The sequence below is a fragment of the Leucoraja erinacea genome, chromosome 18, assembly GCF_028641065.1.
Source record: "Leucoraja erinacea ecotype New England chromosome 18, Leri_hhj_1, whole genome shotgun sequence".
Lineage (NCBI taxonomy): Eukaryota > Metazoa > Chordata > Chondrichthyes > Rajiformes > Rajidae > Leucoraja > Leucoraja erinaceus.
In genome coordinates this window covers 13330446-13345441 of record NC_073394.1, presented here as the reverse complement: position 1 = coordinate 13345441, position 14996 = coordinate 13330446, and the positions used below count along the sequence as shown (strand labels likewise).

The following is a 14996-nucleotide window of genomic DNA, read 5'->3' as shown; positions in this document are numbered from 1 at the left end:
AGGTACTGCATAGTAGGCTGGTCTGGAGGGTTAGACCACATGAGATCCAGGATGAGCAAAGCAAGTGGATGCAAAATAGCTTGATGGTAAGAGAGAGAAGGTGGTGAGGGAGGTTTGTTTTTCATACTGGAGGCCCGTAACAGTGACCCTGTCCCGAGGATCAGTGTCCACTGGTGTTTGTTATTTATATTAATAATTAATGTGAATATGAGTGGCATAGTTAGTAAGTTGGTGAATGACATTAAAATTGATAGAATAGTGAACAGTAAGAAAGTTATCTAAGACTGCAACGGGATCTTGATCAACATTGCCAATGGGCCAAGGAATGGCGGAGAGATTTTAATGCAGATAAATGCAAGTTGTTGCATTTTGGCAAAACAAACCAGTGTGGAACTGGCACAGTAAATGTTAGGGCCCTGGGGAGTGTTGTAGAATAGAGTGACCAAGTGATTCAAGTACACTGTTCCACGAAACTGGCAAAACAGATGGACAAGATAATGAAAGAGTGAAAACGCAGCTGTACAAGACATTGGTAAGGACATATGTACTGTACACAGTTCTGATTGCCGTGGTATGGAAAGAATGTCATTAAACAGAATACTAAAAGTTTGGAGGCATATAGGCCAGGTCCAGGCAATTTGGTCAGCATGAAAGTATGGTCAAATGGATTGTTTTTGTGCTTTGATGGCTCTTCTCTCCATTCCATTGATGCCCAATGCACATAGCTTTATCGAGCGATTGCCCTGGAAAACCTCTGCGGCCAACCTCGATGGGCATACACCTTGTTTTCCAGCCCTGCTTACGGCAATTTATGACCAGCTCTTCATACTTGGTCATCTTCCTCTCCTGCGCCTCCTCCAGACGATCTTCCCAAGGTTGAGAGGGATATGGGTAAAAAATAGGACAAGTGTAGAGTGGCATCTTGGTCGGCATTGGCAGGTTGGGCCTAATGGTCTGTTTTTGTGGCGTATTACTGTAATTTGCTATTGCATTTTCCAAACTCAAATTACTTTAGAAAACTATTGTACTTGTCGATTGAGACATTTCAAATGTTTTGCATATTTTTCCACTATCTGATGTCTGTTGTGTATGATGTGGCAGCCGTTGTAATAAATCATAGGCAATTGAATATACTTTTAAAAAACTTATTCTTACGTATTTCCTCCTACTTGTTGAATTAGTAAAGTACCTGAAATTTTGGTACACCATTTATGACCGTTATTCGGAAACTGATCAAATTATGAATCTGTGTGCAAAGAAAACTTCTCAAGTCACCTCTAGACATATTGTTTTCTATCTAATTAAATGTTTGGTTTATTTCTCCATTAATGTGTTGGGCCCAAGAATAAGAGTTAGACTGGATTTCTCCCCTGCAACTTCTCACTATATAGATTTACATTATATGGAAAAGAGGAGTTTTTGTTGGAAAGTTATGATGTGTTTGTTAGATTTGTTGAAAATGGTGGTTAAAGCAGTTTAATTTGGATTTTGGCATTCTCCAAGGGAAAGTTTCATAAATATTTGTGGAGGGGTTTTAAACACAATCCCTAATTTGACTGACATTTTGCAAACATAGTTTTATGGCTAAGTGTATATCAAATATTTTCTCACTGTCTCTTCAATCACGTTGTCACGCAGTTTTCTTAAAGACAAATGTCAAAGAGGAATAAATTACTTTCTGCTGAATTTAATATGACCACATACCTTAAAACGATTCTAAAATCTGTCATTTGAATATTATCACTAATTATGACATCAGTTTTTAACATTCTACCCAATTTATATAGTTTAATGCTTTAATATGTTTTTCCTGAATTTGCGTAAGACATTTTAGAATTATCTATCTAAAATAATATGATCAGTTTTTTATTTTTTGTTGCATTCATCTTTGCAATGTTTAATGATCAGGATTTTAATCGGGATAAAGTGAAAGGAATTGTATTGTCAGATTTCAAATATCCAGATTTATACAAAACGGTAATTTTCATCTGTTGCTGTGACTTTAATGCTGTATCCATTTTTCATTTTTTTTAGAATACATCTTCATGGGTGTTATATAACTTGGCTTCTTTTTACTGGAGGATGAAAAATGAGCCATATCATGTCGTAGAATGTGTTATTCGGGCACTACACTTTTCTCCACGGTAAGTCTCCAAAAAAATTGGGAAAGTATTCTATTAGATCTTTGCTCCCTAGTGTGGGTATATTCTACTTGATTTCTCCCTCAGCTAACATGCCCATGGATGTAATGATCACTTGCATGCCTAGTTTGCTTTCTGTAGAATGGCCAATAACGACCGACTTTTTAAAACAAAAGTAAATGGCATAGTAGGCTGTTATGCCAAATGGTATTTAGAAATAGACAAGTATTGATATAATTGCTCAGGTGTTGGTTAGCCACAACCTGAATACTATGTACAGTTTTGGTTTCCTTAACTAAGAACAGATAGAGTGGCATTGTAAGAATCATAAAAGAGATTACCTTGGCAAATTCCTAGTATAAGAGAATTGTTTCCTTTGGAGTTGAGAAGAATGATAGGTCATGCTATTGAAATACATATGATCCCAAGGATGTAGGACAGACTAGATGTTGCGATGTTTCCACTCCTGAAAGGGTCAGTTAACAAGGGCATGTGATTACGAGATGAGGGAGCAGAGGTATGGGAATTTCACACAGGGTAGTGAATCTCTGCAATTCTATCCCAAAGCTTTAGCAACTGGACCTCTAGATGTATTTATCAAGAAGGTAGATTAAGAAGGGGTCATGAAATTGGCGGCTATGTGAAACTAGCAAAGAACAATTGAGGCTTAAGATTGATCAGCTATATTTGTATTGAATGTTTGGACAGACCTGAGGAGCCAGGTGGCCTACTCCCCTTATTTTGTTCTTGTCTACGCCACATACATAGAAGTTATTTTGTTTATGGTTATAGAAGGGCGGCAGGTTGTGCGAAATGTTACAGTTGCTATTGGACTTTAATATTCTGTTGGTGATTCTTTTGTATAGCAGAGGCATCATCAGTTTTGTACCAATTTGATTGCCTACTCGAGGTTTGGAGCATGTATTTTATTTTAGTAGCAGTTCTACCTGTGGCAGGAGGGAGGTGCACTATGTGCCATGGGTCAAGAATGTAGGTTTCTTTCTCAGAAGAAAGATGCAAGTTATCAGCGCAGGGTAGGGCTTTAACGAGTTAGATATGCTGTATTTTAAGACTTTTAGTGTTTTTGTGTGCCCAATCTACCAGCTGAGAGAAGTGATAAAATGTATAGTATTACAATTAGCTGCATAAAGGGTTATCTTGTGCTCCAGTGCTTTATGTTTACTGGAAACCATTAACCCATCATATCTATTTTGTCCTCAGAATGTGGGCCAAAACAAATGGTTAGAACTATTTTCAATCTTAAGTATACCAGATTTACAAAACTGTAATTTTATAAATATGGCTGAATGTACAGATCCATAATTGGACCTATCACTATAAATTATGTTTACGCCAGATGCTACCTTACACAATAATACAGGTCTTCATATTTGAGGAAATTTGTATTGATGTGTTGAAAGCATCAGCTGTATTATTTTGTTTCTATCTCCTGAAGCAAAGTGTGACAAAATGTGTTGACTGAAAGTAAAGACTGAAAGTAATTTGAGTTATATAATATGCAATATCTAAATTAAATTGATCGATTGTGTACATTTTCTTTAACAGGCAACATAAAGATATAGCATTAATGAATTTGGCCAATGTTTTGCACCGGGCCCATTTCTCAGCTGATGCAGCCATATTGGTTCATGCAGCACTTGATGTATCCACTGACTTTCTTACAAGTCATTATACTCTTGGAAACATTTATGCTGTAAGTACACTGAATATTTTAGCAATTTGCTTTCCATTCATTTCAAATACTTTCACAGTTCTGTGCAGCACTTCTCATTATTTTATTATATTAATGTTTAAATAAAACAAGTTGTGAGAGGGACTGGATATACCACTGTTATATGGAATTGTTTGATTTTTATTGGAATTGTGCAATGTTTTTGAAGATTTATTGTTAAGTACCCAAACACACAATCAATTTGATCACCTATATCTCTAATCAGTATTTATGGTGTTGCCACAAAAAATTCTGAAGCGCTTTATTTACTAAGTCATTTAAAATGAATTTTTATTTGGTTGATGCAGTCATAGAAAGAGCATTGTCATTTTTCAGCTGCAGTAACAATTTGGAATACCTAGAAAAATGCTTTGGAAAACCTTATTGTATCCTTTCAAGTGAGTTCTCTTCTGTTATGTTCCAATAAGCGAGTTCAGTATTTCGAAAAGGCAAGGAATCATGGGATTTGTCAAAGGTCACTCGATATAAAGAAAAATCGAACAAAGTGCTGTAGATACATTGAGTATAGTTTGGGGCCGATTTTTTTTTTGTTGTTGTCTTTTTTCAAGCTTATATTTGTGGGGGCAGATAGAGGGGGCAGGTACGAGTGGAGACGGGGGTGGGGGAGCCTGGACCGGCGGAGAGACATTCTCGGCAGCTGCACACACATAGACCCGCGCCTCATCCGCAGCCAGGATCGAACCCGGGTCCCCAGCGCCGAACCGCCACTGGACCATCCCCGTCTGCCCCACCCTCCCACTCGAGCGGCCCATCCCCGCCCGGGGGACGGCCAGAGACATCCGAACCGACGGGACACCAGCCCCCAGCCAGCACAGAGAAGCGCTAACCCCAGCTCAACTCCTCCTCTCCCGCCGGGCCAACCGACAGCCCCGGACCGACGGCACCAGTGGCCCAAGGCCCACAGCCAGCGCGGAGAACCCACAAGCCCGGAGCCAGCGTCAACGTCAGCCCAACCCCGCTCCAACTCCAGAGGAACCCCCTCTCCAATGGGCCTCTACAGTGACATGCCAATTCGCCTACAGCCTGGCCGAACTGCGCTCTCTCAGCTGCCAACCCAAGTACAAGACGGACCCGTGCCGCACCTTGCACACCACTGGCTTCTGCACCTACAGTACCCGCTGCCACTTCACCCACAACGCCGAGGAGGAGCGAGGGCCCCGGCCTCTCCTGCGCCAGAGCTCCAGCCTGGGCTCGACCTTCTCACACCCAGCGTTTGACTGAGCAGTGCTGCGGGCGGCCTACAGCCCCAACCTGGAGTTGGAGCTGGCCCGGACTCTGGGCTTGGGGCTGGGCAAAGGAGGGGGGGGAGGTTGCCACCAGCATCACCATCACCAACAGCACCAGCAACTCCAGCAGGCACCCGGCCTGCCCATGGGTGGCAGGAACCCTTCCGCAGACTCTCTCTCCGATCAGGACGACTCCAGCAGCAGTGGCTCTGAGTCGCCCGTCTTCGAGCAGGGCGGGCGGCTGCCCATCTTCAGCAGGATCTCGGTGTTGGATTGAGGGGAGGAGGGTGGAGGTGGAGGGCTGCCGGCCAACCCGGCAGGACAGGTAGAGCCGAGCTGGAGCCAGCGGAGCCAGCGGCTGCAAGTCTGGGGCCCCCCCGGACACCTCCGGTCAGAGACGGTACGGCCTAGCAGCAACTAAACAGCCGCCGGAAGGTCAGGCCCCACCCTGACCACGGAAGAAACTCAAGCCTGCACACAACACAGCACCACCATTGCTGAGAATGTTTATAGCGAGTGACCTATGACCCTGGACATGTGCAGTCGGAATACCGAACTCGCGTTATGAAAGTCGATCAATTAAAGGAAAATGCCAAAGGTAGGATTGAAGCAAATCTTGATGCAACCAGTCTGTTGCTGTCTTATATAAGTTAGAAGTCACAGGTTGATTCTGTGAAGGCACATCATAATTAGAGTGGATCTCATAAATGGTGTACATTGCAGCTATTAGACACAATGATGTTAGGTGTATGAGAATGCTTAAGATAATGAGGCTGTGTTTAATTTTGAATGAAACTTTAAAATTTGTGTTTTTCCTTTCCAGATGTTGGGAGAGTATAATCATTCGGTACTCTGTTATGATCAGGCATTGCTTATAACTCCTGGCTTTGAACATGCATTGAAACGGAAGCATGCAGTTTTGTGCCAGCAGAAGCTGGAACAAAAATTAGAGGCACAGCACAGGTGTGGTAGAATGGAGAAGTAAAAATACTAATTTGTTTTTAATGTAGAATATAACCGCAGATTTTCCGATGAACATTCCTGTTTATCCATAAATCCTGTCGATTTTCCGTGTATCTGATTTTTTTTGTCAACTAGCTGTTATCCAGCTACTGTTGAATATATTTAACTCTTTGAAATGTGGTTCTTCTCTGTCATTGGCTAGCTGCAATTACTTTTGCTGCTTTTGTGGGGGATTCTGGTGAAAACTTAATTTTCTGTTTTAACATTGTGCATGTAACTAATTCCAATCAATACATTTTACACTTTTCTAACAATTGTACGTAAAATATATTTTTAGGATAGAAACACTGTTCCCAATCCTGCTAAATTATTGTGAAAAGCTGCAATTTAAAATGTTAATATGGCACAAAAGTAAATTCACACCTTTGTGGTGTGCCTGTGTGTCACAGTTTCACCCCATTTACATGTTGCCGTTGTGATTAGTTCTATTACGTTGTTTCATACATTTAGATCTCTGCAGCGGACGTTAAATGAACTGAAGGAATACCAGAGGCAACATGATAATTATTTGAGACAGCAGGAATTGTTGGAGAAGCACAAAGTCATGCAAGACCAGCAGCTGCTGAGAAACATAATCCATGAAACACAAATGGCGAAAGAGACTCAGCTAGGTAAATTTAATCTTTTTGTTTGAATAGTGCAATATTTCTGTGGGTTGCGCCGAAACCCAGAATCAGTAAATCCCTATAGCAAACCATATTCTGAGAAATGTTTTAAATTTCGTTATTCCGTACCTGTAATGTGATTATCACTGACAAGGCTGACAAGTTACCTTGATAACCTTTAAATCTTTGCAGTCCAGGCAAGGTACTTTCAAACCATGTAAAAAAAGGAACCGCAGATATTGGTTTACACAAAAAAAGACACAGCATGCTGGAGTAATTCAGCGGGCCAGGCAGTATCTCTGGAGAATATGGATATATGACGTTTTGGGCCAGGTCCCTTCTTCAGACATTGTGCGGGGAGGGGAGGGGGAAGCTGGAAGAGAGGAGATGCATGATAAAGCCTGGCAGATAAACGATAGATTGGGGGATGGGGGGGGGGGGGCTTGATAGGCAGATGGTAGTCCAACACTTTGTGTATTTTTCTACTTTCAAACCACTGCTAGGTAGGGAGTTCCAGTATTTAGATTCAGCTGTGATGGAACAGTGATATGTTTCCAAATGGCCTTGATGTCATAATCATACTAATCATCATCATACTTTATTATCCAAGTATGTTTTGCAACATATGAGGAATTTGACTTGCCATACAGTCATACCAATAAAAAACAACAACACACAAAATACATTTTAACATAAACATCCACCACAGTGATCCTCCACATTCCTCACTGTGAAGGAAGGCGAAAAAAAAGTCCAGTCTCTTCCCTTCTATGTTCTACCGCGGTCGGGGGCCTCGAGCCTTCCGTTGTCGGGATGATCTTGGCTCCCGTAGCCGGCGGTCGGACCCTCAGCATCTGAGCGATCAAGCTCCCGCATTGGGGTGATCTCAGCTCCCCGCGCCGGGCGATTGGACCCCAGGTCGGGGCTAGTCGAACCTCTTGCGTCTTTGGAACTTCCCGACATCAGCCTCTAACCGAGACTGTGAGCTCCTCAATGGTGAAATCCGCAGGCCGCAGTTGGAGCGTCGATCCCAGGCAAGGGATCACAGGCTCCGATGGTAAGTCCACGGCTCCGCGGTGCGGCTCAAAGTCAGTCTCGAGCAAGGCCGCCAGCTCCGTGATGTTAGGCCACAGAGCGACCGGAGATATGATCTGGAAAACAATCGCATCTCCGGCAAGGTAAGAGATTGAAAAAAAAACCACACATAAAACAAACCAGAGAACATTAGCACAAACTTTTAAAATAAACCAAAAATAACAAAATACAACGCCACCCGGTGGAATACAGTGTGAGTGTTCCAGGTGGTATTCCAATTGCACTTGCTGCCTTTGCCTTCTTAACTAGTAGAACATTCCTTTTCTCAATGCTTCTTTAAATGCAATTTTGAACTTTCAGATTCCCTCCTCAAATGCCTTTTGGTACAAGTTGTAAGACAAAGTAGTCACTTTTAATATTGCCATCTCCCCAAGGTTAGGTTGTTTTTTCTTTGGAGGGAAACATTTCAAAAAATGTGGAGGGATTGAATTTAAACAAAATAACTTGTAGAAACAATTTTAATCCTTTTTTTTTTTGAATAACTTCAAAGTATAATGTCATTTGAGAAGAGATTAGTGAATTACTACAACATAAACAGAATTAGTTTTTAAATATAGATTTAAATTTATCTTAAATCGACAGATTTGAATTTATCGATTTATTTGCCATAATAGGTAATAAACTATATTGGAGACAAATTCATTTCACTTGCACTTTATGTGCAATGTAACGAATAAAACTGATTGTGTGATTGTGATTGATTGTGATATATAGCTGCCTATTTAAAAAATGGGTCACACGGTGCTGGAGTAACTCAGCAGGTCAGGCAGTACCTCTGGAGAACATGGACAGGTAACGCAAAACATCACCTGTCCATGATCTCCAGAGGTACTTCCTGACCTGCTGAGTTACTCCAGCACTTAGTGTTCTTTTTTGTAAACCTGCATCTGCAATTCATTGTTTCTATTTTCTAGGAAAAAATCAGATGAGGAATGTACATTGTAAAATATGTAAAGTGTGATACTCTAAAATATAAGATTCGTAAAGTTATTCAAAAATGCAAAGAAAATCAGGTCAGATTTTTTAATTTTCTAGGAAACCATCAGATTTGTCGTTGGATTAACAAGCAACAAATTTTATACTGCCAATGGGATCGTCCTGTGCGCTACACCAGAGGAGACCTATTTGACGCAGTTGAACATGTACAGGTATAAAATTTAAAAAAATTATACTTTGATATTGATATTGACAGTGCTGCTATATTGGGAATAATCTCCTGCCTTTCCCACTGTAATGAATTGCATTTTTGTTTGGTGAGGAGAGCCGTATGAGGAAACTTATTGGGGAGGCCAGGTGAGTGGTGCAGCCATTCATTGGTAAGGTGTGAAGCTCTGGGATGCATCTTGTTCAGCACTGTGTGTGTGCATGCGTGTGTGTGTGTGTGTGACCCATTGTTGGTTAGTGCGGCACTACTTTCACGTGTTGACAGAGTGGCCAGAACCTACAGTCTTTCTCATCTGTTGAATGTTATGAAAACTGCTGTCTCTCCAAACCTGAAAAGTCATTTGTCCGTATCCTTCCACAGGTTCTGCTGAACCCACAGAGTCCCTCCAGTGGTTGCTTGTTAACTTATTTGGTCCTAACTCCAAATGAAATGTTAATTCCCAACCACGTTTTCCTTTATTTTTCCGCTTTAATAAATCTAATTTGGCACCTTTCCTGGACAGCTTACCCTAATTTGTGATATCAGAGGAAGTACATTATTGTACCATTCGGTGATTATTTTAGAATTTGGGAGCATTATGCTGTCTCCATTTTTGTTTTTAACATGAAGAGTAAAAAATGATATATTGCCTCTTTTAGTTTGGTGACGATAGTTCTACCTCCAATATGATGCCTGTTGAGATGAGATTTGCAGCAAACTTAACGTGGAGCAGCATGAAGCAGCAGTATCCAACACCACCAGCAATTCGATCCGTGCTGAATGTATGGGGGAAGGATTTCTCAAATTACAGTGTAAGTGGAGGTGGGGAAGTGCTTGACAGTGCATGTTGTCATTTTTTGTTTCTTCCCATATCATGTACTTATGTCGATGGGGTGTTTATTATGAAGGACCCATGTTCATAACCAAAAAAACACTTCGGTAATATCAATTTCCAGGATTTTTGTTTTTGCATCAATTCAAGTAAACATTCATAAAAATTATTTTCAATTGGATCCTGAATTACTTTTTTTACAATCTGACGTAGATTTTATTTTTAATTAAAATTGAAACTCTTTTTTTTAAATGAAGGGTTACAGGATAAATGTGGAGCTTCCTTCGGCTCCAAGCTATGAAAGCTTGGTGTACATCAGCAGTAAGTCTGCTTGCCCCTTGATATATAGTATTCTGCGTTGGTATAATCAACGCAGAATACTATATGATCAACGCAAATGACTCATCGTGGTCTTTTTTATGAACCCCAAGGTAGAGCATCGCTTTCATATATGCTGCAGTGCAGAATAATAAGGCATTTTCAGTATTTTTGTTCAATCTGTAGGGCACTAGATTTCATTTTTGTATTTTCCTTCTAGCTTTCATAGAAAGAAAAAACAATTATATAAAAGTCTCTGCAGCTTGCGTTGGTATACCTGGTCAAGCCTATTACAAAATGGTGAAACAGGATGTCTGCACACTTTAGTTCAGTTTAGAGAGACAGCGTGAAAACGGAGTCCGCACCAACCATTGATCACCAGTACACTGGTTCTGTCCTATGCCTGAGACAATTTACAGAAACCAATTAACCTACAAACCTGCACGTTGTAGCACCCAGAGAAACCCAATACAATCACAGGGAAAACGTACAAACTCTTTACTGACAGCACCCGTAGGTAGTATCAAATCAGGTTTTTTGCTGCTGTAATGCAGCAACTCTACTGCTGCGCCATTGTTGTATGGAAATGGGAAGAGATATTAATAAATACTTCCTCGTAGGTTAATTAGAATTTTATTTGTACAGAAATATTTGTTCATTTTTTTCTTCTATGTAGAAATGTAATGAAAAAATAATTGGTTGATTTCAACCAGAAGAGATGAAATTACAGGCCAAATACTGTATTAAAGAATGCAATATTTGTATGTTGTTTATAATGGCAGGAGGTATTATGGCCGAAAAGACTGGACTGTATGCGCACTTATCCCACACTTCCCACTGCAGCTGATCTACCAACGTACTTTCTACCTCCAGAATACAAAGGTTTTAGGTAAAGAAGTGGATGAATGTTGAATGTTTGATTATAAATAGTACTTTGTAAAATACTGGGGTTACACAAAATTGAAAGTAGTTTACTGAACAGACAACACAATGATAATGCAGTGCAGTTGTATTTTCAAGAAGGCATATATGCTTTCTTGATCTTTTGTCAGTAAATGTTTTGGATTATCAATATACTTATAAAACTCTGATCTTAGATGTGGATGTATTTGTGTGTGTATTTGTGTGTTTTTCTGTGATTCACATCTCCTCGAAAACACTACGCGCTAACGTTGAAATTTTTGAATCGAGAATGTGTAGTTCTTCCACCAGGAGGCGGCGCGACTCACCTGTTGCAGCAGCCCCTACAGCCTGTCTGCCTTTTTTTTATTTTTTGTCTAGGTAAATGTAGTTGTTTTTTAATACTCTTTTTAACTGTGTATATGGGGGGGGGAAGGGGGGGGGGGGGGACTGGGGGAAACTTTTAAATCTCTTCCCTGCACGGGAAACCCGACCTTTTTCCTGTCGGGTCTCCGTTGTCGTTGGAGCCTAGAACCTCCAACCGGAACGACCTGGGGGCTCCAATCGCGGAGCTGCGGACTACTCGCCATCGTGGGGCTGGCCAGCTTCGGAGCGTGGGAACGGTGGTGGCTCGCTGCTGCGGCGCAAGCTCGGAGGCTCCAGCTGCAGACCTGTGGACTGTCGGGATATCGGGAGCTCGCGGGTCTGGGTGGGAGACCGCTTTCCGGAACTCCCGCAACGCAACTTCTCCAGCCCGTGTCGCGGGGTTGGAACGACTCAGAGCGGGGCCGTACATCGCCCGGCGCGGCTTTAATGGCCACGGGACATTCCAGCGCCTGCCGGGGGCTCCAACTTCGTGACTTTTAGACCGGGAGGGGGGCCGTACATCGCCCGGCGTGGCCTAAAATGGCCGTGGGACTTACCATCACCCGCCTGGGGCTTCAACAGCGGGAGAAAAATGGAGAGCAGGGGAGAGAAAAGACTTTGCCTTCCATCACAGTGAGGAGGAGGTTCACTATGATGGATGTTTCTGTAAATTGAATTGTGTGTAAGTCTGTAGGAAATTGTCTTTGTTTGTATGGCTATGGAAATGGAGTTTCGTTTGAGCCTCATTGAGGTTCAAATGACATGTAATAAATATTGTATTGTATTGTAATATAGCTGCGATACTAGAGGATGCTACAGCAATAGCAATTTCACCTTGGGCTCTAACTGTGGAGAGGATCAAATTTGCGAGAAATGTATTTCCTGTTCCTCCTGATGAATCAATAAAAAATCCCCCCCCCCCCCCCTCCTCCCCCCCCCCCCCCCCCCTTCTCTCCCCCCCCCCCCCCCCCCCCCTCCTCTCTCCCCCCTTCTTCTCCCCTCCTCTCCTCCCCCTACTCCCCCCCCTCCACACCCCTCCCCCACCTCTCTCTTTCGCTGCCCCGGGGAGGGGGTAGAGAGAAGGGGGAAGGGGTAGAGGCAGCACCTACCCAGGTCGTAGAGCAGAAGCTTCCCAACCGGGCCCGAGCTAGACTGTGGCCGGAGTGAACCAGAGCGAGGTCAAAAGCTGCGGAGGGCCGGCCGATCGTGGCTTCCAGACGATCGGGCGGGGGAGATGGAGAGGAGGTTGTACCCTGTGACGGCCACCACGGCCACTTTTCCACTGCGTTTGTCCGTGGTTGCACTGCGATAACGACCGCCGCCGCCATGTTGTAGAGCTCAGCGGAGCGTGCTGCACGACTTGAGCACGTGTTTAGCGGCTTCAATCTAAAGCCTTGGGGGGGTGTGGGGGGCTGGCAGCTCGTGGAAAACAGCGGGGCTACGCGTTGAAAATTCAGGAGTAGAGACGTGTGACGTCATCCAGCTCGGGCCCGTTAGATTTTAAAAAGATCTCAGATTGGTGAACAATTTTAGTCCAAAAAATCTGAAATTAATGAATCAAATTTTCAGATAGGCGATTTTTGAGATCATGAGGTAAATCTCTACCGGAATATGTAAAAAATGTCACCGTTAGTGCGTCGGGTTTTCGAGGAGATGTGAATCACATATGAAAACACACACACACAGTTTTATATTATAACGAGACCAAGTGCTGACTCGTTGGGTCTGTTCCCCCAACGTGCGGGTGGGGGGGGGGAGGTTTGGGGGGGACTGCACTCGGCATCACACACATACACTAACCACCCCCACACACACAATAACTACCCCTCCGCACACACACTAACTACCCCCCTTGATATTATATTAATAATTTGCTCCTTTTACCCATAAGCGCCCTATCCACTGATGCATAGCCCCCAACTCGCAGGTTAATCTAGAGAGGGAGGGGGGGGGTAGAATGACGGCAGAGAGAGATGGGGCAGAGACAGAGAGAAAGGGGGGTGGAGGGGAGGGGGTGGAGGAGGAGAGAGGAGGAGAGGAGGAGGGAGGGGGAGAGGGGGAGGGAAGTGGAGAGGAGGAGGGGGGTGGAGAGGAGGAGGGGGGGGGGGAGAGGGAGGGGGAAGGGGGGGGGAGGGGGGAGGGGGAGGGAGGGGGGGGGGAGGCGGAGGGAGGGGGTTGGGGGAGAGGGGGTGAAGGAGGGGGAGAGGAACGTGGTCGGAGGGGAGAGGGAGAGGGCGGCTCGGATGGGGCCGACTGCGAAAGGGCAGCGGGCCTCGGCAGCTCTCTGGACCTCGGGCGGCGTGGAGGGCCTCAGCAGCTCTCTGGTGTCATGATTCCCCGTGTCCCTGCGATCAACGGAGGAATCGCAGGTTTCCCAGAGGGAGTAATGGCCGCCAGGGCCACTTTCTCATCGCGCTGCCCCACACGATAACGGCCATCACCACCATGTTCTGCGATCGGGCGGGGGAGACGGAGAGGATTCAAAAGCAAGCCGGTGAATGGCGGTGACATCCGAATCCGCAGAAGTTGCTTGTTCTTCCTTGAAGAACGGGGGGGGGGGGGAAGAGGAGGAGCGGTGAATGGGGGGGAGCGTAACAGGCTGCGCATTGAAAATCTGCGCAGCTGGTCGCGCTGAACAAAGGCATTGTGAAGTCAGCAGCTGGCCAACGGCAATATTTGTGAAAAACAATCTGGTGAACAATTTTAGTGAAAATATCAGCAAATAATTGACCAAATTTACAGAGGAGTGGATTTCTAAAATCATACGGTAAATCGCTACTGAAATATGTAAACATTTTCCCGTCTTTGTGTCTGGTTTTCGAGAAGATAAGTTTCAAAGGCAAAATGACATACACACAGTTTTAATAAGTATATGATATGAGATGCGTTAAAGGCATTTGATGCTTTCTATTTCCGCTCAATTTAACCTCTTCGATTCAGATTGGCAGCCAGTAAATTGTTGAGTTAATTTGTTTTTTTCCAGTGTCCGATCACTTTTGACACCTTCAGAAAACCAAGAGAGAGATGTGACTGATCACCCTCCGGACTGTTCTTCTGTGGTAGATATCCACAATAATGAAAAACTCTACCAGATAGTGAAAGAATTGGAAAACAGATCAGATTTGAAATCTGGAGTACCAGACCACCATGCCAAGCAGGTAATATTCTCACCTGCCCATCACATTGTGGACGAAAGTTTAAAAAAAACTAGATGCTGGAAAAAAATGATGGAAAATGCTAGAAAGACTCAGCAGGTTTGGTGACATACGTTGAAAATGAAACACAGTTTGCCTCAGGTAAAAGATCTGATGAAAGCTGTTTGACCTGAAATGCAACCACTATTTCTCTTTCCGTGGTTGCTGCCTGGCATGCTGAGTGTTTCCAGCATTTTCTGATAAGTGGATATCTTGTTTTACCCTAAACCACACGTAAAGCAATAGCAAGGTATTGGTGCAGCATATTTAATTGAAAGAGAATCTGGTGGCAGTCTGCAAAAGCGCTAGAATCCTATGAGTGACCATGAAATGAACTCGACTGAACTTGGTGACAATTACACTGAATTCATTTATGTTTCAGATATAAGCAAAAGTTCA

At 43.5% G+C, this 14996-nt stretch overlaps 1 protein-coding gene across 2 annotated transcripts in view; it reads left to right on the top strand.

Annotated features, from left to right (window-relative positions):
* The window catches only part of ttc17 (tetratricopeptide repeat domain 17), a 62638-nt gene that overhangs the window by 17094 nt on the left and 30548 nt on the right, over nucleotides 1-14996 (top strand). For both annotated transcript variants that reach the window (XM_055649372.1, XM_055649373.1), the window contains 8 exons: nucleotides 2035-2144; nucleotides 3708-3855; nucleotides 5944-6083; nucleotides 6594-6754; nucleotides 8879-8991; nucleotides 9647-9799; nucleotides 10920-11026; nucleotides 14387-14561. In XM_055649372.1, the coding sequence (XP_055505347.1) occupies nucleotides 2035-2144; nucleotides 3708-3855; nucleotides 5944-6083; nucleotides 6594-6754; nucleotides 8879-8991; nucleotides 9647-9799; nucleotides 10920-11026; nucleotides 14387-14561 (1107 nt within the window). The remainder of the gene's footprint in view (nucleotides 1-2034; nucleotides 2145-3707; nucleotides 3856-5943; nucleotides 6084-6593; nucleotides 6755-8878; nucleotides 8992-9646; nucleotides 9800-10919; nucleotides 11027-14386; nucleotides 14562-14996) is intronic.